This window comes from Scomber japonicus, chromosome 19 (assembly GCF_027409825.1).
Source record: "Scomber japonicus isolate fScoJap1 chromosome 19, fScoJap1.pri, whole genome shotgun sequence".
In the NCBI taxonomy this organism is placed as follows: Eukaryota; Metazoa; Chordata; class Actinopteri; order Scombriformes; family Scombridae; genus Scomber; species Scomber japonicus.
The window spans coordinates 5,350,160-5,378,109 of record NC_070596.1 but is presented as its reverse complement, the minus strand read 5'-3'; the positions used below and the strand labels follow the sequence as shown (position 1 = coordinate 5,378,109).

At 40.1% G+C, this 27,950-nt stretch overlaps 3 protein-coding genes across 4 annotated transcripts in view; 1 reads left to right on the top strand and 2 right to left on the bottom strand.

Moving 5' to 3' along the window:
* Positions 1–4,583, bottom strand: part of LOC128380098 (WD repeat-containing protein 7) — a 106,476-nt gene extending 101,893 nt beyond the window's left edge. For both annotated transcript variants that reach the window (XM_053339792.1, XM_053339793.1), the window contains exons 1-5: positions 4,447–4,583; positions 2,432–2,603; positions 2,230–2,336; positions 1,893–1,971; positions 1,452–1,626 (exon numbers count right to left, since the gene is read on the bottom strand). In XM_053339792.1, coding sequence (XP_053195767.1) covers positions 1,452–1,626; positions 1,893–1,971; positions 2,230–2,336; positions 2,432–2,590 — 520 coding nt within the window. In that variant the 5' untranslated portion in view covers positions 2,591–2,603; positions 4,447–4,583. The remainder of the gene's footprint in view (positions 1–1,451; positions 1,627–1,892; positions 1,972–2,229; positions 2,337–2,431; positions 2,604–4,446) is intronic.
* Positions 4,584–6,911: 2,328 nt separating this feature from the next.
* Positions 6,912–17,373, top strand: taf1c (TATA-box binding protein associated factor, RNA polymerase I subunit C). Its single transcript, XM_053339794.1, has 15 exons — positions 6,912–7,333; positions 8,417–8,528; positions 8,856–8,905; positions 9,609–9,704; positions 10,263–10,330; positions 10,472–10,707; positions 11,188–11,316; positions 11,394–11,511; positions 11,593–11,664; positions 11,746–11,881; positions 12,046–12,174; positions 12,306–12,504; positions 12,621–12,758; positions 13,144–14,498; positions 16,003–17,373. The coding sequence occupies exons 1-15, from the start codon at positions 7,184–7,186 to the stop codon at positions 16,249–16,251; spliced, it is 3,237 nt and encodes a 1,078-aa protein (XP_053195769.1). The 5' UTR covers positions 6,912–7,183; the 3' UTR covers positions 16,252–17,373.
* A 1,175-nt stretch (positions 17,374–18,548) lies between these two features.
* On the bottom strand, positions 18,549–26,108 carry ccng2 (cyclin G2). The gene is made up of 8 exons (XM_053339808.1): positions 26,053–26,108; positions 24,288–24,419; positions 23,931–24,068; positions 23,379–23,629; positions 22,581–22,659; positions 22,328–22,426; positions 21,322–21,524; positions 18,549–19,649 (listed from the first exon to the last, which is right to left on the bottom strand). The coding sequence occupies exons 2-8, from the start codon at positions 24,390–24,392 to the stop codon at positions 19,511–19,513; spliced, it is 1,014 nt and encodes a 337-aa protein (XP_053195783.1). The 5' UTR covers positions 24,393–24,419; positions 26,053–26,108; the 3' UTR covers positions 18,549–19,510.
* Positions 26,109–27,950: the final 1,842 nt, after the last annotated feature.

Genomic DNA, 27,950 nt, shown 5'->3' with positions numbered 1-27,950 from the left:
AACATGGATTATGGTTTAATTTCAAAGTACAGCTAGAACCCCATTCATGTAGGATTAATTTAACAGTGAAGTGTGAGGTCAATGTTATATACATGTTCTTTATTTGTATTTTTTTTGCAGGTAATCCATTTGAAAGTCATCACCAGCCAATCCAATCAAAATCATCCAATTTTATTTCATATGATTCATATTATTAGTATCATTAAATATTTTCCAGTAACTTAATTACTGTAAACTCTCATACAGTGGCCTCTATTTACCTTAAAAAGACCTTTTTTTTCCACTTCACACATTTAGACTTGTCAGAGCTGGAAAAGCACAGCAGTGACTGATAACATTAACAATGACTCTGTTCTATTCCAGTGAGCAAGCAAGTCAGCTAGCATTCATTTTACTATCAACACCTGCTGTAAGAGCCTAAATGCTATTTATTTATGTTTCATTATTTAAGATGTGATCATTTAAGTTCATATGTAAAACAGCAGATTTAAAAGAAACTGTAAGGAATATTTATAAGTTTATTTGTAGTTCATATTTGCAGTAATGTAACACGTTAATTGTTTCATTCGTTGTACTTAAAATGTGCGTGTATAGCTTAAAATGCAGAAAATGTAATTTATATTATATTCATACCATTTGTTTAAAGATGATTTTTAGCATTGCTTTCTAGTAACTGTCCGTCTTTAGGGAGGATTATTGGAGGAGGTGGTGTGGTTATTAAGTGGATAGCCAGGCAGGTAGCCAGGAGAGTGGAGCCACACCGTTTTTGACCTCTCTTTTTAAATAATGATTCTTACTATTTGTATCAGTAATAACTTTGGAAAAGAACAATTGTTCTGTGTCTTCTTTGTTGTTATTTCAAACTAAACCATTAAAATTGATCAAGTGGTCATGTGGATTTTTCTAAAAATGTGGATTCAAAAGTTGAATCGTTAAAGCTTCAAGCTAAGGCTTCATTCTTCCAAAACCTACACCTGTGCTTTTCCTACTGTGAGATGTCAGAAGTTAAAAACATGTCAAAACATTATTTGGAACAAGATTTCCTCATTTTTACTAGGCAATACAAACTCAAACCTTTCTCCACTTGTACTTGTTGTAAATTCATTCTAAAAGTAAATCTCTTTGTAGAGGGGACTTCAATTTCAGGAACAACTGAAAAAACTGGAGTTAAATGGAGCTGTAATCGTTAATGGATTAACAGACAAATGTGCTTCAGACAGGATTTACTCAGGTAATATTACAATCACCAAGTCTCCTGAAGATAAACAGATTGCATCTAAATGAAGATAAAAAGCTGATAGAAATTCAGCCATTCATTTCAAAGTTTTCTCTACTGAATTAAGCCATTGGAAATATACAATCCAAAACCAACAGTGACATTCTGGAGTGTTTTGTGGTTAAATCTTATCTGTGAGTGAGTCATACTAAATCGGTCTCTTCTCATCTCTCACCTTGTGTCCGGTGGGATCGGATAATGCTCATGGAGCTGATCCAGTCAGGAGAGATCTTGGACACCAGCGAGTACAGGACCTCGAGGCTGGTGGCGTCAACCACCAGGATTTCTGGGTAATGGCCGTTACAAAGCAGACGTCCCTCCCTCTCGGTGCCTATGGTGAACTGATAGAACTGGAGAAACACAGAGGAGGAGCAGAAGAGATGGAAACAGCGGGAGAAAGTCAAAGCTAATATTACTCCTGTTTCATTGATTTCATTCATTCATTTATTGGATTTCTATTGACATTGATTGATATATTATAGCAGAATTCTCAATGTTTTTATCTGGATTTTATTAGTTTGTCCTCATTTGAGACTCTGGCAGTATTTAAACACCAGCTTTTATTTGAGTATATGTTATGTGTGAGTGTGAGTGTGTGTGTGTGTGTGTGTGTTACCTGTATGCCAGTGTGGGCACAGGCCAGCTTGGTGAACTCAATACAGCGTCCATCATTCACATCCCATAAACACATCTCTCTGAAAAGATTTTTTTAAATGAAGTTATTAGATGTATATATGGGTAATGGTCTGTAGTTAGACTTACAAGTTGGTTTCTATTTAGAACTACAACACAAAATCAAGGCAGAAGAAACAATGAGGAAGACTTCAGCACATACAACAGCTAATAAATAAATACATAAATAAATAAATATGGAAGAAAATCTAAGTTTTAATTTAATCTGTGTTAATGAGTCACAGTGCGGTGCCTTTTCACAGCAAGTAAACTGTACTCACCCGCTCTCTGATGCACTGACGATGTACTGTTTGTCACTGCATGCACTGGCTTTAGACAGACAGGTGATGGAAGCTGTGTGACCAAACAACATGGCCCTGGGACAAATCTTTGAGAGGAGAGGAAGAAATATTGAGCAGAATAAATAATACTATCACAGGTAACCACAAATTTCACCCTCCTCTTCCTCCTCCTCATCAGTACCTCCAGCTCTGGCGTCATGTCCCAGAGACAGATCTGTCCGTCGTGGCAGCCCGTGATGATGGTGCTGAAGTCGTCCATCACCAGCAGGCTGCTGATGCAGTGGGTGGGAGCCATGCGGCCCCATAGCACTATGGGTAGAACCAGGCTGTTCCCCGACATTATGGTGATGTGTCTGAATGGACAGAGGGATTAAAATAAAAGGACAGTCATTCTACCATGGCACTCTTCACTGCATCGCTAGATTTTATGAGGTCATCCAATCTTTTTATTGCGGTGATGTACTGATTTTTTTCAGACACGGTCTTAGTTACATAACTTCATTACAGAGCAGATGCTGAATATAGATTCTAGGCATTAATACTGCAAACAAGATGAAATAACAAAATGAATGTATTAATCAGTTATGTTGACTCTTAATGGGGAAGTATGGATACTATTTTATAGATGTAGTACACTTCTGGGAAAATCAATTGAGAAACAACCAGATGGAAGTGTAAGTCTTAAGCCGATCCTGTGAATTAAATATCTGGAAAAACCAAAGTACTTCATTATATTGATTCAAAAACTGATCTCATATTTTGCATATAAAAAAGGAGGCCACATTTATTGATGACCACAGCAACGTAATACAACCAGAGAGCTGGGAATTACTGGTATGACGAAAGCAGAGGATCTGAAACAGACACGAAGGGGGGATTTCTTGAAAACTTGCACTTTCATACAGGGCCTGACCAATACTGGATTTTTGGGGCTGATATAATTTTATATATAAAGAATACAAATTTCTTCGCCATTAATCCCTTAAAAACACTTTCTCAAACATATGGAATGAAGGCATTTAATTATACCATTTGACAATAAACTATTGTATAAAATGACATCAGTGCTCTGAAACAGTAAACTTCACTGTGAATTGAATAATTATAAATAACTATAACTAATTAAATAACAAAAAAAACACATAACAAAAACCTGAATATATACATTAAAGTTGAATTAAGAAAAAAAGGGTTCAAATATACATTAAATACTGCGTATAATGTAAAATATATTGGCACATATCACACAACATATACATCAGGGTGGTCAAACTCATATTCATTCAAGGCCCACAGGAAAGAAGGAAGGAAAAGACAGGAAGGAAAGTGGGCCGGATTAGACCCATCAGCGGGCCAGTTCTGGCCCACGGGCCGCATGTTTGACATCCCTGAACCTAAACTGATATATCTCTAACTGATATATCGGTCGGCTCTATACAGTCCAATAACACTAGTCGTCTACTCGTGTCATTTGTTAACGTTGGTCATTTTGGCGCAGTCATGTGCACACGCAGTATAGTAACATACTCATATTAATATTACTAATATTCTCCCTTTATGTTACACACGTTTACTAGGACTTGTTAGACGGTGTGCTTTAATTATGTAATTAGTTCAGTCCAACACAAGCACGCCATCAATGCGTCAGCACTCACTCTCCTGTCATACGTGCACAGAAACAGCAGAGTATGTTTCTATAGAGAATAAACAGCACGCAGGTTCATATTAAACCATTAAGACTTAGTGTTTTACAAATAACCTTGGCGTTTCATTCATGTTTAAAGGCTGCGCAGTAACGTTGTGGTGTAAGAGGAGATAGATTTTAATGAATGTGTGCTGCAGTGAGTGACAACTGGGAGGCCGCCAGCAGTAGAGAGAACCGCAGGTGTTTTACCTCTAATATAATTAATTACCTTTAATGTTAGGCCTTTAGAGGACATATGAGCTTATTAGCTAAAACTAGCATGTCTAGCTTCAATATTCACCGTCAGTAAGCATATGTAAATAACGTAAGGGAGATACAAAGATATACATGGTTTTATTTTCATTACAATTTAACATATGTGTGTAATATTAGCAGACAGTAGGTACTGCGCTGCATTAAAGCTAAACTCTAACTGCAGTGTCCAGACTTCCGGGGGTTAGCAGTGAGGCTAACGGGATCAAAACACACCGCTGGAGTTGGTAGATACTCACCAGTAACAGCTCCTACTGAAGCATGTCCTGCTAGCTGACGGCTTTACGACCAAAACTTCTCCTCCGTGACGAACGGAAAACAACAAATCCTGCGGGTTACTGCTTGTTTTTAGCTGATGCTTCTACCACCGACAAACCTCCTGTCATCTGATCACGCGACAACTGAGAGCCGCATCCGGTCGTATGTTTTCAAAATAAAATCAGATAGTACTAGGTTCTCATACTGGTGAAGATTTCAGTGTGAAACTCAACTCCGTTCTTCACCTTAAAAGCGGTAGTTTGACAATAAAACACCAACAACAACAAAAGAGTCAATAAGTCAAGTTCCATTCAATTTCTATATTTGGAGCTTTCAATCTGCATAACAGCGAGTGGAGTGACTTTTATTTTTGATTTGAACTGAAACAAGACATCGGGTATGCGCATATCACCTTCAAAATAAAAGGACAAGGGCTGGTAATACTAATAGAATAGATCTTTATTGTCATTGCAAGTGTATAACGAAACGCTGTTTGAGCACTCCAATGCAGCATAGAATAATGAAATAAAATGATAAATAAAATATATGCACATAACACTAATACACATATGCACGAGCCAAGCACATGCCACCCATCCCCATGACCACGTACACATAATGGTCCATTCAAGCTAGTCAAGTCGAGATCTCTGGTGCTCAGGAGAGGGAAAGCAGTTGATCCATTCTGTTTCATCATTGCAGGAACAGTTAGTAGCTCACTGAGAGATTCGACATCTACCCAGACTGTGTGTCTGAAAACAGTGACTATATCAGGCCTGCCAGCAAAGTTTAAAGCTTGGATATACTGGCATGCAATCCTCCCAAGAATCCTGTGACCTCTCCTGATGTATGAAGTGACTGTCCCAACAGTAGAGGCTTTAGAAATAAAGGTAAGCTCCCAATTTCAAAGATGGCTCAGGCTGCGAAAGTAGGAATTTAAGGTAATGAGGAGAATAGAAGTGCTGCAATACCAAAAGTCGAAGGACCCAAAGATGGCCAAAGCGGGAACTGGAATCATTCCATGCTCCTCACGTAAACACCAGCAGTCAGGAACACTGCACCTGATACAGCAGGAGGTGAGGGCAGCCATGGAGGATGTAAGAACTTGCAGAGCTGTTAACATGAAGACTCAAGGATTCTGGACAAGATGGGGCAATGATTTTGAAAGGAAAGTGACCTGGGCAGACCTAGTCTGAGCCCAATATGGTAAACTTCCTCATCCAGGCACTTTATGACATATTACCCAGCCCAGCCTCACTCATGGGGTAAAACAGACTCATCAACACATGTGCATTCTGCTCAGGATGTGGAACACTCAAGCACACTGGGTGGCTGCCCAAAAGCCCTAAAATCCTGGCGTCAGCAAAAGACTGGAGATGAAGATGTCTGTGGATCTTGGGATGCAGCTAAATTTCCCCCAGCACATTACCACCACAATCCCTGCGTTCCAGTTTGGTTCTCTTATCAAACTCGATCAAGTATGTCATCCTTTTGTTGATTTTCAATGTGATTCTCTCTCCTATCCTTTCTCTCTCTCCTCTCTAGACCTGCTCTATGTGTAAAGTGCCTTGAGATTACTTTTGTTGCGATTTGGCACTATATTTGCATTGACTGATAGGATCTTGATAGTTGGTCAGTTTTCTCTCTTAGGATTCAAATGGGTTTCCTGTCAAGGTACTGTCATTTCCAAAATCAATCAATCAATCAATCAATCTTTATTTATAATCAGGTTAGAAGGGGAAGTGCCTGCCAATAGAGTTTGATTGTTCAGGATCTGCTGCCCATTCACTGGCTAGAGCCTTCAGCACACTGGGTATTCAAGGAAAAAAAGAAGAGTACAGCCATTTGCGAGACAACCAGCTCAGCATAAAGAGCCTCTGCTGGGTTGCCTAGGGGAGGGAGTATGATGATCCTAGGAACATCACTGATTATGATGGTGTCCAGCAGCATCAGATGATGATTTTCGATCATGTTATATTTTGTAGTTTTCAACCTTTTATAGATGAAGAAGAAAAGAAGTAACAGTATAAAAATAAAAATATTTTATAGCACTTTGAGATTCACTACAAATTAAAGGTGTGGTGAAAAAATGTAGTGACTAACTGGTGGGATTTATTTTATCTTCTTTTTTTTCTTACTTAATTTTATTTATTTATTTATTCATTTATTAATTTTTTTATCCTTCTTAAGTATTGTTATTATCATTATTGTTTTCATTACTGCCATATGTTCAAGATGTTCAGAGTTTTGGATGTTAATGTATAAATATAAAAAAAGGTGTGGTGCAAATATATTATTATTCTTTATTTTTTATGTATTGTATTTTATTTTTATTATTTCATTTTATTTTATTAAGAAGAGGAACAAGTCGGACCGGAAGTCTTATTGTTGTTGTTGGCGCTATTCAAACTATCGAGTTTGATTGTCGTTTTTGGATTGCGGGTGTGCACGCACGTGTTGGCGTAGAGACATTTCTGGACTAATTTGCCACCTTTTCAGGGTTTTCAGGGATCACAGTGGTCGCTTTGAGGTGGACATATTATTGCGTACTGTACTGAATGTGTGTCATGACTGTTAGAAGAAGAGAAACGCTTTAATTAATGCTCACTATCGGCGGAGGGCTGGAGGAGCTAGGCTAGCGTTAGCCTAGCCGGAGAACAACATGTTCAGACTTATCCCCGGACACGTGAGCGAGGGAACAACCACACGCAGCAGAAAATGACTCATTTTAAAACCTCAAGATTAAACAAAATGGATTACCAGTTCCCACGGCAGCTTTTTCCTTCGTTTTTTAAACGTGGACCGCCGGACTTGGTCCTGAAACACTGTGGAGGAAACTGGGGCTGCTACGACCAAGTCAGACTTGAGGTAGGTCAGCTGTGAGCTCAGCGTGCTGCACATGAATGAGAAGAACAACCACGAAACTACTGCTAATGCTGGATATTTAGAAAGTTCTTTTATAATTTGCTATAGCAGTTCTGTCATTGGTCAACAGCTGAAATTATAGTAATAATAATGCTACTATTACTACTATTAACAATCATAATAATAATGCTACTATTAACAATAATGATAGTAATGCTACTCATTTTAATGATAATAATGTATTTTATTCATAGACGCCTTTCAAAGCACCCTAGTCAAAAAAGTCCTATAGGATTTTCACCTTTTCCATTAGGATCCTATAGGATTCCCATACAATTCTAAATATCAGTAAGGAATCCCAATAGGACACCGTTTTGTTTATTTTAGGATTTGCACAGTCCTAAAGGATTTTTATCTTTTCCAATAGGTTCCCATACAATTCCTAAGATCCTATAGGAATTCTATAGGACAACTTATTGTTTCTTTTTGGATATTTTTCTCAATAAAATCCCTTATGATTCCTATCCAATTTCTAAAAAGTCGTAAAATCACAAAACAACACTTTCAGTGTGTTTGTAAGATATCGTTGATCAAGGATATCTTACAAACACACAAAAACTGATAATGATTTAGCTCCATCTTCAAGAGAAAAATGGTTGACTTCATGAAAAGTTGTGCATAATGAAAATATAATTTATAAGTAAAATATATCATATACTAAGTTTAAGATTTCATACAGAATTTACTATGCCTCACTCTGTATGATTTTTCTTCCATTGAAATTGATCCCAGTTTATTCTCATATAGTTTAAATTTATTCTAAAAGGTTTCAAGATAATTGAGGTTCATTGTTAATTGTTGGTTCAGTAGTGTTTTAATAAAGTCTTTCTACTTCATGTAACTGATCAACAAAAATATTGCAGATTATTGTATCAATTTTTTTTGCTTAATTAGCAAACATTTAAGAGAGGATTTATTGATTTCTATGATTGTAATTATTTTGGTTTTATTAAGTTTGACAGGATCAGTAGTTTGAAGATCTGTATCATGAGACTTTAATACTGGTTGGTGTGATTTTGGTTTCAGGGCGGCTCTGATCCTCTCTCCAGCTGGAACTTTACATCCAAACATCAGGTGAGAGGAGAGACATGGCGACACACCGAGCCCGTGCCCATTCCCCTCCTGTCCCCCAAAAACCGTAAGTTCCAGACAGACGCCTTTAATCTCATTGATGGTTATAGTCTCAGGCAGTAGTCCCTGTTTACCCTGCAGTTCAGTATGACAGCTGATACTCTCACAGTATTTGATATAAAAATAGAAACATCTACATTTCCAAAACACTGTTACACGTGCTATCAGCCCACAGAAAAATTAGAGTAAATCTTGGGTTCAGAATGTTTTTTTCCCATTATTTATCAAATCATCTTGGAGAAGAGTCCACAATCACCCTGTTTAAGTTTCATATATGTGTCTCTTTTCTGTTTGTTTGCCTATACTATTTACATTTTCATACATTTCTTCTCAGATTATCTCTGGCCTTCCAAGCCTCCAGATCCACAGCACTTCACAGAACATGTGAGTACAACACATTAAAAACATGTGTATATTGTATTGATTGTATTTCTGTAACTGCGGTGCTCATTTCCCTACTGTGATTAAAGTAAAACCTCATCCAGGTGGAATTTATCTCCTAAATCACACTTACAGTCACACCTGTTAACGAAGAGTTTGATCACATGATGAAAAATATGACTTTTTTTAGCTCTGATGTGGTTCAACAGACAAATGGACAGTTAAAGGGATCATTTACAACCTTTTTTCACATTTGCACAGTTCTCTGGGGTCTGAATTCAATATATCTGACATGTTGGGTCAAAATACCACAAGGATCAAGCACAACAACCCCTCCCCCCATTCTTCTGTAGGATATGCCTGCTACCACAGTAACTGTCAAACAGCTAGCACTTGTGAGAAAAACATCAACCACCTCAGGAAATTAAGTAGGTGAAGAGTCAGATATAGGCAATTTACAATTTCAATGAAGCCCCAAGTGATGTAAGAAGGGGCGTTGAATCTGAACAGCTTGTTGAACCATAAGATTACAGAGCAAGCCAGCCCGCATGAACCTGACTGGGTGGTCTTATTTCACAGTTTGTGAATTAATAGGCAGATCAGTACATACTTACACAAGTTTTTCATAATGTGGCTCCCCTTTAAATAACAGCTATGCAGCCTCACATTAGGTTTATAAAGAAAAGTACATTTGTGTCGTATTTAGATGCAGAACTTCTTCATGGATCACCGCCACGACGCCTTCGGGTGCATGAGTGAAATTCTGGATGCAGATTTCAACTTCACACAAGGAAAGAAAAAGGTGAGTTTCATCATGTGTTTGTTTGAATGCTGGTTAGATCAGCTTGAGCTTGAACAACTTGTTATATTTATCTGACTTTTATATGAAAATTCAACAACAATGTTTAGATGTTTGACAGCTGTTTGTTATCCAGCTGCTGCACACTCTATTGGAACTGTGTCGTATATAAAAATATAAAGCAGGAGTCTACATTGTTAAGCAGTCTCCCGATCAGTTATCATTTAAAGTTTAGAAAATACAACATTTGATGTGAGGTGTTTGAGCATTGTGTGTACAGTGAGAATTGAAGTCATATATATTTTTTGAAAGGCATGTGTGTATGTGTATCTGTGGTCTGTCATAGGCTACTTTTGGGGACACATTTCATACCAGTTCCACTTAATTGAAGATGACAAAAGCTGTGTCCCCATTGGCCAATTGGGGGTAAAGCTGATTTTGGGGTCAGTGGTTAAGTTAAAAGGTTAGGTCAAATTGGAAATGAACGCAAATCTATGTAATGTCCCCAAAAGTGACCATGATATAAGTGTGTGTGTGTGTGTGTGTGTGTGTGTGTTGCAGATATATCGCAAGGACTCAGTCAGCATGTGGAAGATCAGAGACCACATGGACTTGCTGAAATATAACATGTGAGTGGATCTGATTGGCTGGTGTGAAAGTGATTGTTTCTAAACGTGGAACGATCAGATATCAAGTGAATGAATATATCTCTGCTTGTAAGATTTGTATTTTATGTTCGTTGCGTTTACCCCCCCCCCCCCCCCCCCCAGATGCCGGCAGACATGTCGCTCCAAAACCCTGGAGGCTTACTGCGTGCTGCTGTCAGACATCGTGCACGACATCCCCCCCGAGCTGCTGGGCTCTCTGCTGCACGAGGAGCTGACGGAGCAGAGAGAAAGCCTGCTGTTCTCTGAAGGAGCCACAGGGGGCGCACTGAACTACATCCCCTTCTCACAGAGTGACGGCTGCCTCATCTACCCTGGAAACCAAGGACTGGACCGCCTCAGTATCCTGCAGCTGGTGTAGAGAACATATCAGAGGTTTCAAATTTAACACAGAAAACTAGTGCTGACTGATATTATTAGTTTATAGTCATTTAGGATTGATCAAGCTTAGTAAAATCCTGGCTCACAAGGGCTTGTATTCACTTGGCTTCACTGTCAGTCTAGTAGAAGATTCTTGTGTCGTTTCTTTCTTTTAAACTGGCAGTTTGGACAACGTTTCATAATAGTAATACATTTATTTATTATAGAACCTTTTACAGAAATAATATTCAAAGTGTTTCACAAGTATAAAACATGCAAACATTTGAAACAAAGGCGATAAAAACATACAGGAAGCAAAGAAGGAAGAAAAACAATAAAAACCAGATTAAAACAAACTGTAAATAATAGAGCAGTTCTTCAGCTGCAGTGTGTGGATGAAGGAATAGACACAGCTTGGCAAAACACTCCTACTGGTTGTGGTTCTTAACGCCGTACCTCAGACTTCCACAGAGTGGAGCTGGAGCACCACAGAGGAATTTCTTCCTGTGTGGACACCACCAGCAGACCGTTCAGCTTCAAGCTGAAAGGCCGCATCAGACAGATCAGCTCCGCATCGCTCCTTGACGACTGTAAGAAGGAGAAAATACGTAAAAATATCAGGAGCCGATTGTTTTCTACACATTTAAATATGTATGTTTGTTTTTAGGTTGTGTTGCTGTGCGCTCAGATCACCTGTGCGGAGTTTGGAGATTAAACCAAAGCAGCGAACCTCATTTGCTGCAGGTCATCAACACCAGAGAGGTCGCGACCTGCATCAACATCAGGTTAGTGGTCATCAGGAAAGAGGGAAAAGAAAGTATCAAGCAAAAGCTTTTAAATTGACGTCCTCTCTGTCGTGTTGTCAGTCCTCATGTTTTAGGTGAAGTTCTCGTGGCGAGTGAGACCGGAGCAGTAAACCTGTGGAGCGTTGGCAAAGGGTGAGGAGAGGAAGGTGTTTATCTGTTAGAATTCTGTCGTTATTAGTCGAGCTGAATCTAAAGTGACTCTCCGCCCGTCAGGATACAGAAGGTTCGGGAGGAGGACAGCAATATGTATTTCAACGCCAAGTCAACTTGGCGATGGTGCGAGTTTTCCGCCCACCCGAGGGTGATGCTGTATGCCGACAGGACAGGGGTGGAGCTCTCTGACATCAGGGTGAGAGAAACGATTGTGATAAATGTGGTAGTCAGTTTAAAATGTGTTTCCTGTTGATTGCAGACATTAAAAGACCCTTTTCCTTTTTCCTCCCCTCTCTCTGTCCTCCCTCTTGCATCATTCTCTCGCCTCCTTTTCCCTTCACTCCTCGACCGTCCCTCCAGGTGAGTCCAACCTCCAGTCACACTCTGTTTCGTATCAGCAACACCTCCAAGTGTCGCAGTGGAGAGAGGCTCATCCTGTCCAAATACCTGGAAGACGTGAATCCCTTCCACCACCTCATCACCACTCAGGTACATTAATATCAACATGACATTACACAGTTTGTCCACACTCCAGAAAGTTTACCCCCCCCCTCCCCCCATCTCTCTCTCTCTCTCTGTCTCTCTGTCTCTCTCTCTCCTTCTCCTTCTCTTTCTGCCAGTGCTCGGCATACATCATGGACGAGCGTTTCCCGTGCGTGCCAGTGCTGAAATGGGACCACTTGATGCAGTCCCCACCAATGTTCTGTCACGTTGTCCCTGGCTCCGCCTCATCTGGCTCGGCAGCGGCCATGTCCGGAACGGCTAAGGTCCTGCTCGGCTCCCAAAACACTCAGGAAATTACAATGCTGCAGTACTCAGGTTAGGCCACAAGGGGGCAATGTGATAATTGAAATGAAATTAGTTTTTTTTGTTTTGTTTTATTCATATGTGTGTGTGTGTGTGTGTGTGTGTGTGTGTGTGTGTGTGTGTGTTAGGAGGCAGAGCAGAGGCCTGTTCCAGTCGAGGTCCTCCTCAGGCTCTGCTCAGACCCAGAGACAGTCTCAGACACCTTCCTATGCAGCTCCCTCACCGCCTGGAGACAGCAACCAACAGACTGTCCTCACCTGCTGCAGGTATGGGGGAGGGGCTGTGTGTGTATTCCTGTGTTTGAGAGTCTAAAATTCAGAGAGAGAGAGAGAGCGAGAGCATCAAGCAGCCTTTCCTACCTGTTAAAAAGACAGATGTGCTTTCGTCCAATCAGCAATGGTCCTTGTCCTAGCAGGTTCCGTTAATGTCGTTGTCTTTTCCTTTTTGCTGTTGTTTTTGTTAATGTCGTTGTCGTTAGCCCTTCAGGGCCACCGTACTTTCCTACAAAACACAGAATGAAAAGAGACCAGCTTCTTGCATACAACACATTGATCGGACGGCTGTGGTGTTTGAAGGCTTTTTTCTTTATAATTGATTATTACTTAAAAATGAATTATACACATGTGGCTCACATTTGTTGTATGTTGTCAGGTCTGACTTGTATCCAGAAGAGAGGAGGAGGAGGAGGTGAGGAGTGTATCTGCGTCCTACAACTCACAGAGGCTGGAGATATTTTCTATCAGGTTCTTGAACCCGAGCAGTCGGACACTTCTCGAAATCCAGCCGCAGATGATGAATCAGCATCTCAACAGCTTCCACTGTCGCAAGCAGCACTGACGGACTCTCAGGCGGTGGCGTCGGACACATCGAGCAATGAGGACGTAATCGGCCCGACACAGAGTCTGAGCGTGCAACGGTTTGTGCCTGAAACCCAGAATGTATACTCTGACACTTCAGCTGATGATTCAGAGGCAGAAAGAAATAGACGATTATTGAAGAAGTTGAAACTGAAGGTTGTCGTTAATGACGATCCAGAGCTGGACAAGGGGAGTGGATCGGACGCATGTGTAAAAGATGGACAGGTGAGTACAAATAAGGCTGATGGTGCTGTAGAGGAAATGGTCAATGCCTCCAGCAGCTTGAGTCACGTGGATCCTCCTAAGCAGCAGACTCCAGAGGAGCTCAGTGACACCACCCTCATCACGTGGAAACACTGGCTCCAGAAGGTGATCCACAGGAGCCACCAAAACAATCCTCATCCACGCCACCTGCCGTATTTCTCCATCCCCACAGAAGACGTCCTCCAACCATCCAAGAACGCTGAGACAGATCGGACAGAAGAGAAGAGTGTGCAGAGGGTGAGGCGTGACCTGAGAGGGTGCATGTCCAACCGGGCTCTGCTAGTTAATGACACAGTCTCCGCCTCTGCCAGACCTGAAGAGAAAGTACCGATTCCAGACCCGGTGGACACGGGAGTCTGGGCCGACCCGCTCAGCCAACGCCTGACCACTGCATGGCAGGGAGACGAGGCGTGGAGGGCGTGGTGGGTGGAGAAGCTGGGACTGAACAGGGAGGCGAAGGTGCATGCTCTAAAGAGGAAGAGGAGAAGGGAGAAGGAGGCGAGGAGAGCCTCTGGCCAAGGCTTGGTCCTGTCCGGGAGCTTCACCTCATCCGTCAGCTACCAGTCGAAGTTGGATGATTTCTCCGAATCAACCGGCTGGTCCTCGGAGGCGAGCCAGAGGGGGTTGTCAGACGCAGAGGGGATGGGGCTGTTGTCCCAGCTTCATTCCTTCATGGAGCAAGAGTCATCCACCGCCGTGCAGACTGACATTCCAGGTCCAACACCAACCACCACACCTCAGAAGACGAAAGAGAAACAAATTGACCAGCAGACCCCCTGCACCCCTTCCCTGTCCCAGAGACTCCCACCTGTATCCACACCGGCCAGTCAGAAGAGGAGAAGACGTCCAGCAGAGGATTACCTCAGCTCTCTGTTGGCACCACAGGTAAGAGCAACTAATGTGTACAAATAACTGTTGCTGCGTTCCATTTACCTCAGAGGTTGCAAGTCGGAGCTGGAAATGACGTCACACCCGAGTTTCAATCGTTATAGTTTAGAATCCAGAAAGCCAGTTGTAGTTAGCCATTGATAGCAATACCAATACATAAAAGCGCATTTTGTTGTATTTTGTGTCTACAAACACTGAAGCAACATAGGTCGAAGTTGGACAGTGCTGTGACAGTGCGACTACAACTTTCACACTGTTGATGCGAGGGGCAGCTGTTTTGGATTTTGAGGTTGGGGCTGGTGAGGTTCTTCCGACGTTAGTCAGAAACCCGACTTCGGGGGGCGATTTCTGAAATTCCATCTTCAGAGTACAAATGGAACGCACCTTAGTTACAGTGTATCCGTCCAGTAATACAGCTGTGGAAGTCGTTGGTAGGTGCAGTTGATGTCAATAAAAGAAATACATCTATTTACGAATGATTTTTGTAGAACATGGTCAACGTTTACAGATACGTCCATCTTATGTAGGGTTGTCACCATTTTTCTGCCTCAGAAAGATGACACCCCCATGTTTAATCATGCCCACAAATCTCTGATTGTCCAATTGTTTATCCAACCAGGCTGCGGAACAGCTATCAGTGAACACAACAGCAGATTTATCGGGTTGTAGAAGAAGGTGGGAGATGTGGGCGGTGTTATGGTCATGGTCAGTCAGAGCTGGTTCTTACAATGTGGTTGTGATTGTTCCGAACAGCCCCACTAGAAGGTGGAGTAGGGGTATAAATTCAAGTATAATTGGCATATTTTCAGACAGTCTCTCTTGGCAGACATTTGTCCACTAAAGTCCTTTTTCAGAGTTTGCTATGACGGTGGTATTTATTGATATCCTGGAATATTGGCAAATGAAATGGTAGCATTTATACAGTGAGACCAAGGCAGTGATCAGCAAATGACAAGGAACAAAAAGACAGGAAAGGGTGAGGGTGAACCAGGGTCAGTCAGTTGTCCGTGTTAACTGTAAGATACCAAAACAGAACAACAGAAGGGCGGTGAGGTACTGCGTTGAGACAGTAGCAAAAGATAAATTCATCAGGGGGGTAGGAACGATCAGTGCACTGTTCCCAGAAGTCATTTGATTATCTCATCTCTGCCGGAATTGTGTCCCCATAATCCACTGTCAGGGGTAGGATGGCGGGGGGTTTGGTGGAAGGAGTGTATTGTTCCCCTTAACTCACCAGCTGGTACACACTGGGCTTAAGCACAATAACAAGTTAACTGCCAGATGTTAAATATTACAGTTTACCAGACTGGTTAAGGTATTGTCCATGTATGCAGAGATACTGTTGTCTATTAATGGACTTTCAGCCTTTATTTTGGAACAATAGATTTGACAGGAAGTGAAGGGAGGGGGAGGAACCTTTTCAAAGCACCAACATATTTATCTTCATACTGAGAGCACATGAATGTAAACGAGTCGCCGCTTACACTGTTTCTGTTTCCAGGACCATCCCTCGCAGCACGACGGTCACTTCCTGGGCGAAGGGAGGGTCACACAGCCCGCAGCACCACTCGCAGCCTCTCTCCCCTCCTATCAGCTCAGTAGCACTCAGAGGAGCGTCAGGGTGGATCTGTCTCAGGACTCCTGGTCACGGTTCTCCCAGTCTCTGCCAGTTTCCCAGAGTTCACAGGGTCGACCGGGACTGTCACAGGCGTCACAAGCGAAGAAGAAGAAGTCTCGAATGGGATTTTGATTGGTTCGTCAGGCTGTCCGTCACACAGGAGGAGGAGTGTGTCATTCGGAAATCTTAAAATTCAAAATGCAGCGAGATTGAGGATTTTTTCTTTGGTTTTATTTCACGTGTACACTTTTTTTTCCTTTTTTTTTTACTTTTTGATTAGTTTTTTTCTGTAACACGAATAAACGAGTCTTGAAGGACTTCAAGAGTTTGAAGGCATCCCGTCACGAGGATGTTCTACCTGTCAAATGGTAGCCCTCCATTTGACTCTGACGGAAATTGTACCTCCTTTTCGTTGTCAGCATCATGAAAGTTTCTTCAGCTGCTTCAGGATTGTAAAATGGATCGTGGAACGGTGATGTTTACCGGGATTGTAATTGCAAAATGCTGGTTCCATGTTGGAAAAGGATCTATGTGAAGACATCTGGAGGCTGAAGATGACAGAAGGCACTCTTTGGTAGGACTGAGTGGAATTTCTTCCTTTTGTTTTGTGGCTGTGTGTTTTGTTTGCTGCTGTTGTTTTGTTTTTCAGAAGGCGCTGACTCAGCAAGGTGATGTTTCACTATGTTTTGAGTGATTTCTATTTCACTGGTTCAGTATTCAAAATTGAAGAAGACAAACATGAACTAGAGCTGTGCATGGACTCTAATAGAGGACGCAGCGTTTCTAGAGGAGTCTTGAGAGACTTTTATTGATTTGAATCGGAGATAAAAGCAGAAAAGAACCAAAGAGTCAAATGAAATGTGAAACTCAAAAATACTTATTGAGTATGATAATGATTAGGAAAAAAACATCTTGTCAGAAATAAATTGACCTGGCCGTGTGAGGTAATCTGATTGGCTAGTATACTGAAGACACTGGTTATTATTTGACCTGTATGACTGACTGTATGAGTCATTTCTGTTTTGTTAAAAGCTGTCAAATATAGAGACTGTACAGAGTCTGGATATATCTGGTGATAATTGCCTTTTCTACTTCTTCTCGGGCTGTTTTTACTTTGTTAAATTAACGAAGATGTCACTCACAATGATGAAATATATTTATAAAACTGCTTTTCAAAATAAAGCTCAAGCGGTTTAAACAAAGGAAGCTCGAGTTTTCAATGATTAACGGGAAGCTTTTCAGTCTGTTCTGAAAGATGAGAGCTGTGAGAAAAAATGAATTTACAGAGTGAAAACAAAATGGTGGTGGTATAACTTATTTCTCCCTAATTATGACTTTTATTTTTAACGTTGTGTTCCTCTAAAATATGACGGAGTATTACAGCTGCTGAGGTGGAGGAAAAAATCTGATTCAGAGAACAAAGTAGATATTTCAGGAAAAAGGTACATTGGAGAATGAGTTGTAATTTAATAAGTCATTTCCAGCATAATAATATGAAGTAATTAAACTGAATTAGGCGATGTTTACCTTCCATACTCAGTGCTGCTATCAGTGTTATGTGGATAACTGATAAACACATTAGCAGAGTTCAAGATAATGAAATGGAAGCAGTTACATAATGTTTTATTAGTCAATAAACTAAGGTGTTTTGCAGAGGTTAAACATGAAGCATAATAGACTTAATCTTGTATAATCATCAGCTTTTATATAACATGTTTTTTCCAAACTACATCATTATATTAAAATATAGATGCATTCAGACTTTGATGTGCTTCATTAAATTATCAGTTTGATGTAGAAAGTGTTTTCAGACATGATTGAAGAAAAGGCAAGACAACAGATTAAAAATAATATTTTTTATAATGTGTTCTTTTTTCAGTACAGGTGACAAAAAGATAATAAATAACTTAATATCTACAAAGAACTATTAACAGGTTTTTTTGTACATCATTTACACTTTTACATGTTTTTGTATTAACATTTTCTTTACATTTTTTAAACATTTTTTAGACGTTTTTGTTTTTTGGACACTCAGCATTATTTTTCTTCCATACAACATTCTCTCTGTGAACACTTTGAGAATACCACAGGTTTTTTTTCTTTTTCTTTTTTCAAGCTACATCCTAAAATTGGCAACTTTTAAAAATTGAAACCAGGGTCATACGTACACACACTTTCACAAACACACACACTCATTAAATGTTTGCAGCAGGACACCGTTTAGTGTCACTGTGTTTGACTCTGAAGGGAAACTCTCTCTGCTGCCTCCGAGCAAGGCACTACAGGACTGACTGAACATGAGCTCTGAATGCTCCGTGATGCTGCCAAAAAAAAAATAAACCATTTGACACATCAGTTTCCCTTCAGATACAAACTCAATCCTCCAGTTCAACCATATAACACTTGAAATGCAAAAATAAAATAAAGTGTGCAAATTAAACTTGAGTACGGAAGACGAGAGCAGCCAACAGTTTTCACTCAGATTTTGAGACCGCATTACAATTAAATTAAATTACAAAACAATGCTCATACTTAGCTGTTATCTTGAGATTATGATGGATGTATGTAGAACAGTATGAATGTAACAGAAATGTTAACGTACAGATCAGAAACCCCTCAAAATGCAACATGACTAGTCAGGTTTTGATTACTAAAAAAAGAGAGACTCATAAAGACTCCTACTTGTCTCAAGACAAGTAATATGATGGCAAAATATGACTGATAGTTAATCTAATCCCTGTCAAATCTGATCAAGTTCAAATTAACATTCGGGACTACATTAAGAAGCTCTGGTGCCTTAAATAGCAACATGGAGGCTAATATCTGGAATATGAGATTGTTTCCTCAGCTATACACCTTTTATGAATAATAAAAACAAATGAAGTTCATTATGAGAAACTACTACAAAAAATGATTAAATTATGAGTCTAAAACCGAATGACTGGCGGCTCTCACCTTCCGTACAAAAAACAGTAAAACTCCTCATCCTCAATAAAAAACAGTCGTAGTTAATAACAGTCAATAGCAACCTTCTACTAATTAAACACCACATGTTTTGGCAAATAATCTTCTGGTCTTATGTGACATCTGAGCTTTGGGAACCTTTTTTTTAAGCCGACTGCGGCCTCCGCTAGCTCCGCACCTTGAAGACCGGACGCCAAACGTTTAACTCGCGTATCCTGGAATGTGACGTCTCAAACATGCACCAACACATCTACGAGCTCTAAAAAAAAAAAAAAAAAAAACCTAAACAAATCTACCAAAATGAAGAGTTCGCTCAGCTGCCAGTTGTTTGTGCGATTCTCCACCAGCACCGGAGCTTATTAAACAATAAATTAAAAAAAGGGTGAGGGGAGGGTGGAGATGACGAGGCACGTGGGGTAGGGCGGCGTCAGGCGTCCAGGTGTTGGCGTAGATGGTGTTTTTGGCGACACATGTGCTGAGGGAAATAGCGGCCTTCGGCGTCGCTGCCCAGAGAGCTGCTGAGAGACTCCTCGCCTGAGCTCATCACGTCCTCGCAGGAATCCTCACTGAAACACACACACAGAGAGAGAGAGAGAGAGAGTCAGGAAACAGCTGATTACTCTCATCTCTTATCTTAAATCAAGTTATTATCCATGTGGCTGGAAGAGACCATCAACACCGATATATTATAATTTAAATCATTCATCACACAGAAAACTTTCATTTTAAAGCACAGATTATGTGAGTCAACTGTTATTAAATGTGTTCTACTGTGGCAGACATTGGTCATAGTATATATTTAGGTTATAGTGAAAATAAGCAGTGATGTCATTCACTGTTTATATGATTTAGCAAAAAAAAAAGTTCCTCCATTTTTAAATGCGTACTTTCTTCACTTCCTGCTCTATCTATTGCAATCTTTCATCAGCTGATCATGTTCTGACTTGTTCAGAGTGAGTCAGCTGACTGTCAGTGTTAATATCAGCCCAATATTAAGGTGTGAATTTCAGCGTTGGTTTTTAGTTTGAGCATCTCCGTGAGTTAATGATCACATTAGAACAATCAGCTCCTATCAAGTTCCTCCTTTTTTTGTTGTGATTGTTGTTTAAACTTGAATTCCACTTCCTGTTTCCTCACATTTCCTGCTTCTATAGTAGGAGAAGTTCTCCAGAAGCACAGCGTTGCATAAAAAGGGGGGAAGGCACTTTGGCCTCAGATGACGTCATGGAAACGTCTGTCAGTGGGACGTGACCGTTGACTCGCATACATCCAATCAGGCAGTGTTATGAGATATGAGGGGGCCCCCGTGTGACAGGCTCAGACAGTCAGAGGGGGGGCCGGTCTGACTGCGTGACGCGTTGTTACAAAACAGCAGAAACTTGAGTGTTGCCTCTACAGAAGAATGTCACAACACACACTGTGTAAAAAATGTCTCTTTAAACTGAATAACACATTTAATCTGTTTTGAACTCAGTAACAGTCATTATTTTATTTTATTTTTTATTGAACTGAAAATCAACTTTTAAATATTTACTTTAAGACATGCTGAAATGTGAGGTGTGTGTATTACGTAACAGTGTTATGACACATTTTTTAGAAGTCTTCGACTTGTGTATGTGTGTTGCCACTCAGGGTGTGCCTGCTTGCTTTTGATTTTTTAAATGCCTCTGGTCATTGGGAGTGTTTGGTATTTTCCAGCCAAATTCACCTTCTGTCACATGATCTCACACTGATGCCTGCGTCATTGAGAAACAGAAACTGAGGTTCAAATCCACATCTCAGAGTCTGATTACTGAAGTCTGGACTGAAGCCCAGAGTATCACACACTACAAATATGAATGCTGACATATGTTTTAATTTACTGAATTGATTGTGATTTCTATTCTATTCTGGGGCTGCATACTTTTAATTTGAGAACTTTGGAGGAAAACTAATAAGAAATTATTATACCTTAATGGTTAAATGTGTTAACATCCTTCAACTTAAAGTACTGAAAAACACTAGTATGGTATCAGCACATTTTCAGTTTTGTGTCAAACTTGTGACTTTTCAGCTGAATTATTACATTTATTCTCTTTTATTTTTTTTGCTGTGTTTGCTTGGTGTCAATAATATAGTTTTATGTTTATGATCCTGGCTTTCTTTCTGTGGTCCACAATTTTCTGAAAAGGTGAGTAAGTTTCTTGTTCTGTTGTATTTTGAGTGATTTTGTTGCTGTGGTGCGTTTGTTCTTCTCACCTCTCGCTCTCGTCCCAGCATCCCTCTGGGATGGTGGGTAGCTCAGGGATGCTTCGGTAGCTGTGGTGCAGGTTCTGGGCGGTCCGCCGCGACACGATCCACTGCAGCCTCTTGTGGTTGGGTTTACTGCATTCTGGGGAGGCGTAGTCCGACAGACACTGAGCTACACGCTCGCTCCACAGCCGCAGCTCACCGTCTGCAATCTGAAACCAAACAGCGGCTCGAGTTTAGTTGGCCCTTTGCCCTCCTGGCTGGCTGACATCAGTGTGTTTAAAATTACTAAAACACTTTACAGTACTTTGCTTTGAGAAGTGTTACTGTAAACAGAAACCTGGCTTCTTTTAGCAGGTCAGCAGGTTAAAAAGAAACCAGGTTAAAACAGACTGAAACTTGATGAGCTGGTCATGCAACACCTGAACATTCAAGGTTTAGTTTGTAGTAAGTCAAACATCTACAGGAGCGATTACATTCAAATCATCTAAGTACACGCTTAAAGCAGTCTATTGCCTCTTATTTTAAATAAAAAAATACTCTTCCACAAGCAAAATAACTCTTAAATGATCACATAAATACTGAGAAATGTAACCAACAAAACAAAAACATAACATTGCTAAATGGTTAGACCAGACTGAGTGGAAAATATTAGCAGTTCAGCTGGTAGACTGGGAATATTCCAGCTGTAACTACGAGCCTTTAAAGAGCCACTCCTCCTTCCATGTCTTTAACCATCAACATAAGACACCCAAGTTATGTAACCTCAGTCGTCAACAGAAGAAAAATGTTTTGGACAAGAGCTGGGTGGGCTAAGAATAAATATTAACCCCCTCCTCCTTCTCCTCATTCCCCCCTGTCTCTTTAGACTCTCATTTCTTTAAAAATTAAGTGTTGTTGGTACACTTGTGGGAGAAAAAAACTGCATTTTATTTGTTTTCAATCCCATTCTCCGGTCCCCTCCCTGGATAAACTGTTGTGTGATGAAGACATGGGGTGTGTTTGTTTTTTTTACCTTCAGGTGTCTCTGAATGTGATAGGCTATCTCCAACATGTCCTCCGACTGCACGGCTTGGATCTCCTGCCTCAAGAGAGACAAGGCGAGGACGGACGGCTGGAGAGAGGGAGAAACAGACAAGAAGCGTTGTAGGATTTACATTTTATTGTGGCTCCAGTGTTATTGCTGAGCTAACAAGACTCATTTGCGAGGGCTGAGCTGCTGCTGCGTGATCCAGTTGGGACCTTTGACCCCTCTCCTGAATTCTTACCTTAGCTTTAGAGAAGGAGATCCGGCACAGGCAGGCTTTGAGCTGAGCCTCCAGCTTCTCCAGGCTCAGAGTCTCCTTCCTGTTCAACACAGACATATGAATCATGTTCAGGTGTGTCTCCCAGACATGTTTCATCAGCACACAATGTTCATCTGACTACCAGAGTGGAAAATAAGACCTTTAAAAGACACTTTTAAAGACTATAGACTGTAGAATTTAAAAAGGAGGGAAAAAAACAGGCATTTCAGTGACACTAAAACACAAATCTAGAGTTGGAGCTCAAATTCAGTTCAGTTCAGTTCAGTTCAGTGGACCAAAACTGATAAACTGTTCCAGGTTATGTAAGTGTTAAGAGGTCTGTGCCAGCAGCCGGCTGCAAACAACAAATCTTATCAGTGCACTTCAGTTCGATGTTGGGAGTTGGCTGATAGGCGACTGCTGGCCTACATCGAGCAGAGCCGCACTGACAAACAACAGTGGTGCAGAGAGCCGTCGCCAATCAAATCGTGGGAAAAATCTTGGCGTTTGCACACAATGTTCTGAACTCTGGTGTGTTTTTTTTTTTATGGACGCTCAGAGATGAGAAGCAAATCTTGTATGGCACACTTTTACCTGTTGTCCTCCTTTTTGAAAACAAAGGGCTGCAAATGTGTCATAAACAGGTAAAAGTGTGTGACTAAAAGTTGAATTTTACAGCGTTTTCACAGACAATAACCTATACTAATAAATCAAAAGTCAAATTTACAGGATTTTGAGACCTTATCTTTGCTTTGAGATGCTTGTTTGTGTTGCTCTCACCTGTCTGTGGAGTGTGTAAGTGCGATCTGGTGGTACAGGTGGAGGAAGGTTAAGGCAGTGATGGCTTTGGACTTGAATTCGAGCTTATCGGCGACGATCTTCTCCATGCGGCCCAGGTCGGACACGGTGAACCGGCACTGTCCGATGCGGATGAGCTCGTCGGTGGGCGTGAGGTTGCACTCCTCCTCCGTCACTTTGGCCGCCATGTTGAGGCAGCTGAGGCTGACGCAGGACAGGTGCTTCGGCTGGATCTGATGGAGAGGAAGCAGATGGAGTCAGCACGTGAGTTAGACACCTGATTAAATCAGCTGGGTTATTTTACTGAGCACATCACGATATCAGAAAATTTACTGCTTTAATTTTACTATTCAGTAAAAATAGATTAGGGAAATAAGACAGTAAAATGAATAATTAAGACTGAATAATATGGTTTTATAATATGGTTTCACATTTTATATCTATAGCAGCCATAATGACAGTAAGCAATGTTAAAACTGAAAGCTAAAGAGCAAAGTCCTATATCTGATCCTGATGGGTGTCAGTGTCTCATACCCTCATCATGGCCAGGAATCTGTCCAGCAGGTTTACAGCCAGGACGAAGGTCTGCGTGCTGTAACCAAAGAAGCTGGTCAGACTCCACAGGTCCTCTACTTTGGCATCTCTGCACTTGGCCGAGATCCGACTGTCATCCTGAAGAAGAAAAAAAAGACAGTCGGTTGATTAAGTGATGATAAACTTACATACTGGCAGAAGAGAAGAAGAAGAAGAGAGCTAGTTAAACCAGAGAGGCGAGTCAGACTTGGAGGATTACTGTCATCTGATGTCTGTTTTACAGATCAAAGCTTGACAATTGACCAGAAGAGCAATCAAAAAAAGGTGTTAATAACTCGGCGTGTCAAGCGTTCTTACCCGTGTTGTGGTCTCAATGAGGCTCAGGCCCGTCTCTTTAGGCAGATAATAAACCTCCTGCTCGTAATTCATTTTCAGCTCCCTCATCAGCTTGAAGCCTTCCATGTCTCTTGTGATCTCTTTGTGTGTTTACTGCAAAACAGGAAATAGCCATTGTTTAGCTCCAAAAACATAACAGTGTCTCTGGCAAGCCCAAAACACACCCAAATCTCAAGCTTACAAGTACATTTTGTCACTGGATAGACATTTCCTGATGTGACTTTTTTTTAATAGACACATTTTTCATTTTCTGTGTCATTGTGTTTCATTATACCTTGGACAAGAAAATGATTCTATTGTTGAGAAATGTACTTGAGAATCAACACAAAGATCTGTAGCTTCTTTACTTCTCAAAGTAATAGGTGTGGCTGAATCCATTAGTCTTTAAAGTATTTACAAAGCAAAAAACACTTAATATTCTCTTTTTGTAGCTTCTTTAATGTGAATATTTACCTTTTTTCTGTTTTTATCATTGTAAGCTGAACATGTTAGGGGTTGACTACTTCAGAAAAGGCAAGGAAAGATTAAGCTATGAAGAAAATGATTATATTTGCAGTTTTATATGAAAATGATATTAAATCTTTGGAGGCGAACAGTTTTTCCTTTGATTAAACCGCTTTTTATTCATGCGCAAGTAAGAAAACCCACCGTTAAGGAAAAATATATGGTATATAATAACGATCCACATGTTATAAGTTGAGTATTTATCCATATTTGGTAAATAATGTTTGTAAATGAAGTCTGGTTTTATTGTGACTGTATATCATGGGCCTACATTGGCTCGGAGCCGTGATCGGGGTCACAGCCCGGAGCTCAGCCCACTTCCCTCAGCTGGGCTTCGGTGTCAGATTTCCTTTGGTTAACGCCTTCCCTCTGCTTGTACGTGACCCGAAAAAAAACACTCTTTTCATGGTTCTATCAGTTAATAAACAACCTAAAAATACACTAAAATATAAACCACACGGTCGGAAAAGCTCCAGTTTTATCGTGTAGCGTTTATTGACGGTAACGGAGGAAGCTAACGTTAACACAGAGCTAGCTGCCGTTTTAAATCCTCTCTGGTCAGAGCGGGGGAGGGGCTGTTTTTTTTTTCATTCCTCAAACGTTAAATGGACGTCAAATTAAACTGGAATACATACTAATACATATAAAATAACAAGCGTTTCTCAATATAGAGCGTATATGCTTAACAAAATGTGTTTATTGGGTCTTCTCTTCAATAATATAACCGTGTTTTAAAGCTCAGCCTCGGACAGGAGAAAGAGCCAAGAGATAGCAAACAACAACAGACTGTAGGAAGCAAATTATTCATGCAAACCTACGTTAAACATAATATCATAACGTCATCTCCAAACAACGACAATGAACAGGAAACACCACTATTCAATGCCACTATTTCCTTGCACAGATTGAAACTAAAATACACACACATATATATATATATATATATATATATATATTTATGTTTCGATGCCAATCACTACTGTCCGAGTTCTGCCATAATTTGTGATAAAAGCGTTTGTGCAAAAGCTAAAAAAAACACCTTATTCATTTTTAAACACTAATTTGACTAAATGAGCGTCCTTTTATTAACCGTTCACTTTCAGTCTAGCTTTTTCTTCTCGTTCGAGTTAAAAATATTAGCAGAAAATGTATATATTGTTTAGGAAAATAGGCTGTAGTAACGTAAGTATAATTTAAATGTATTATTAAAGGTGTTCTGTACCTGTTATTGCGAGTTAAATCCACATATCTCTTGTAATCGCCTGTTTTCCTTTTCGTCTTCTCTCGTCTTTCTCCTTTCTCTCTCTCTTCTCTTTTGTTGATGTTGATCATGCACACGCCCACACTTTGACGTCACATAGTTACAACCAATCAGTGGATTGGGGTTAGGAACGAACACCTCCTCCCTTCGTGCTTAACGGTATCAATAAAAGCTTATTCCTATGCCTAGCTTTATGTTTTGTTATAGTTTTGACTTCATTTTTAACACTTTCGTCATGAAGTTTGTATTGAAGGTCGATAATACGTGTTCTCGCCAAAGATAGCTGCCACTGGAGTCGAAATACAGTTTATCCATTACATTAGACGATCGCTCTAGGATTGACGTTCCCATCAGCCAATCAGAGAGCAACATTTTGGAACGTTCAAATAGTCCGCCCAAAATAAATTCAATTGATTGGCTCCGGGCTATACAGAGTCCTGACGCAGGCTGAGCATTACGTTATGCTTTTGAGGGTGTCTTTTATTAATTGTCTTCAACATACTGTATGATAAATGTGATAAATAGAAACTGCGAACAGATGGTTATCAGTTTGGCTGTGTTATGTTAACAACATGTAAGGATACAGATATAGTAAAATAAATCGTAAATACAAAGACAGCGATCTGTATTCAGTAGGTGTTTGTGTGTGAAAGGCAACGGCCCATCAATATAATGCACAAAAGATGTTATCAGAAAACCATTACCGTGTTAGTAACATAAATATTTAATTCAGTTTAATTCAGACTTATCAAGGACAATGAATGCCCCATAGAACATTAAAATAAAATGTATATCATATAAGTAAATAAATATAATTATGAGTAGCTGTTGTTATCATAACCCCTTGAGGTGAAGTCATTTCTTACAGCAGTAACTGTCTCACATTCATGACCAAAAAAGTGGGCAAATGCGTCAACATGTACATTAGAGTTCAGCTGCATTGAGGAAGCACCACATCCCTTTACTGTGCACACAAACCATAAATCTCTGGCTGACATCATGGTCAAAGTTAAAGAAAAACCACAAAAAAAAACATGACAATTTGCAATCATAACTCATCAGGTGATGTAGGTGTAAAGGTTTTCTTTCTTCATTTTTGTTATCAGGGGTTCCATAAGTCATACAATTCCCTGAACTCTACTGGAGGGATGGTCATAGCATATGATTCACATCATTTCCATACTGAGCAAATGTTGCATCATTTGTATTGATTTGCAGTGACAAAATGTCCCCACAGCATAATAGAGCCACCAGTTCCCTTCACTGTAGGGGTCGACTGTGTTGGGAAAGTAATTTTGGAAATATAATAGATTACAGATTACTAGTTACCATATTTAAAATGTAATACGTAATGTAACTAGTTCAATTACTTAATTAAAGTAATGTAACTTTGATTACTTTTCTAATTTTCTAACCAATGTTTTCAGATGTTACGCACCAAAAGTTTTGACTGTATACTGACGTGATTTATAAAGGGAGATCAAAAAATAAACAAAAGTCTGGCATGGGCTTAATTGACTCTGTGACACCATTTAAGCCCATGTGTACTCCAAATAAGACCATATCATGATTTATTTACAAAATATTAAAAAAATGATTTCAAAGAATTAAAAACAATATATGTATTCAGTAACATGTTAAATATTAAAAATGAGGAAAAAACCCTCCTGAGCAAACTCTTAAAGGTGTGACTTCAGATGTAACCTCCATTGTAATCACCAACATTTTCATAAGTAACTGTAATTTAATTACACATTTTTTCTCATTAACTGTAACAGATTACAGTTACATTTACTTTGTAATTTCATTAAGTAACACTTTTATATGTAACTAGTTACTCCACAACACTGGGTCAATTC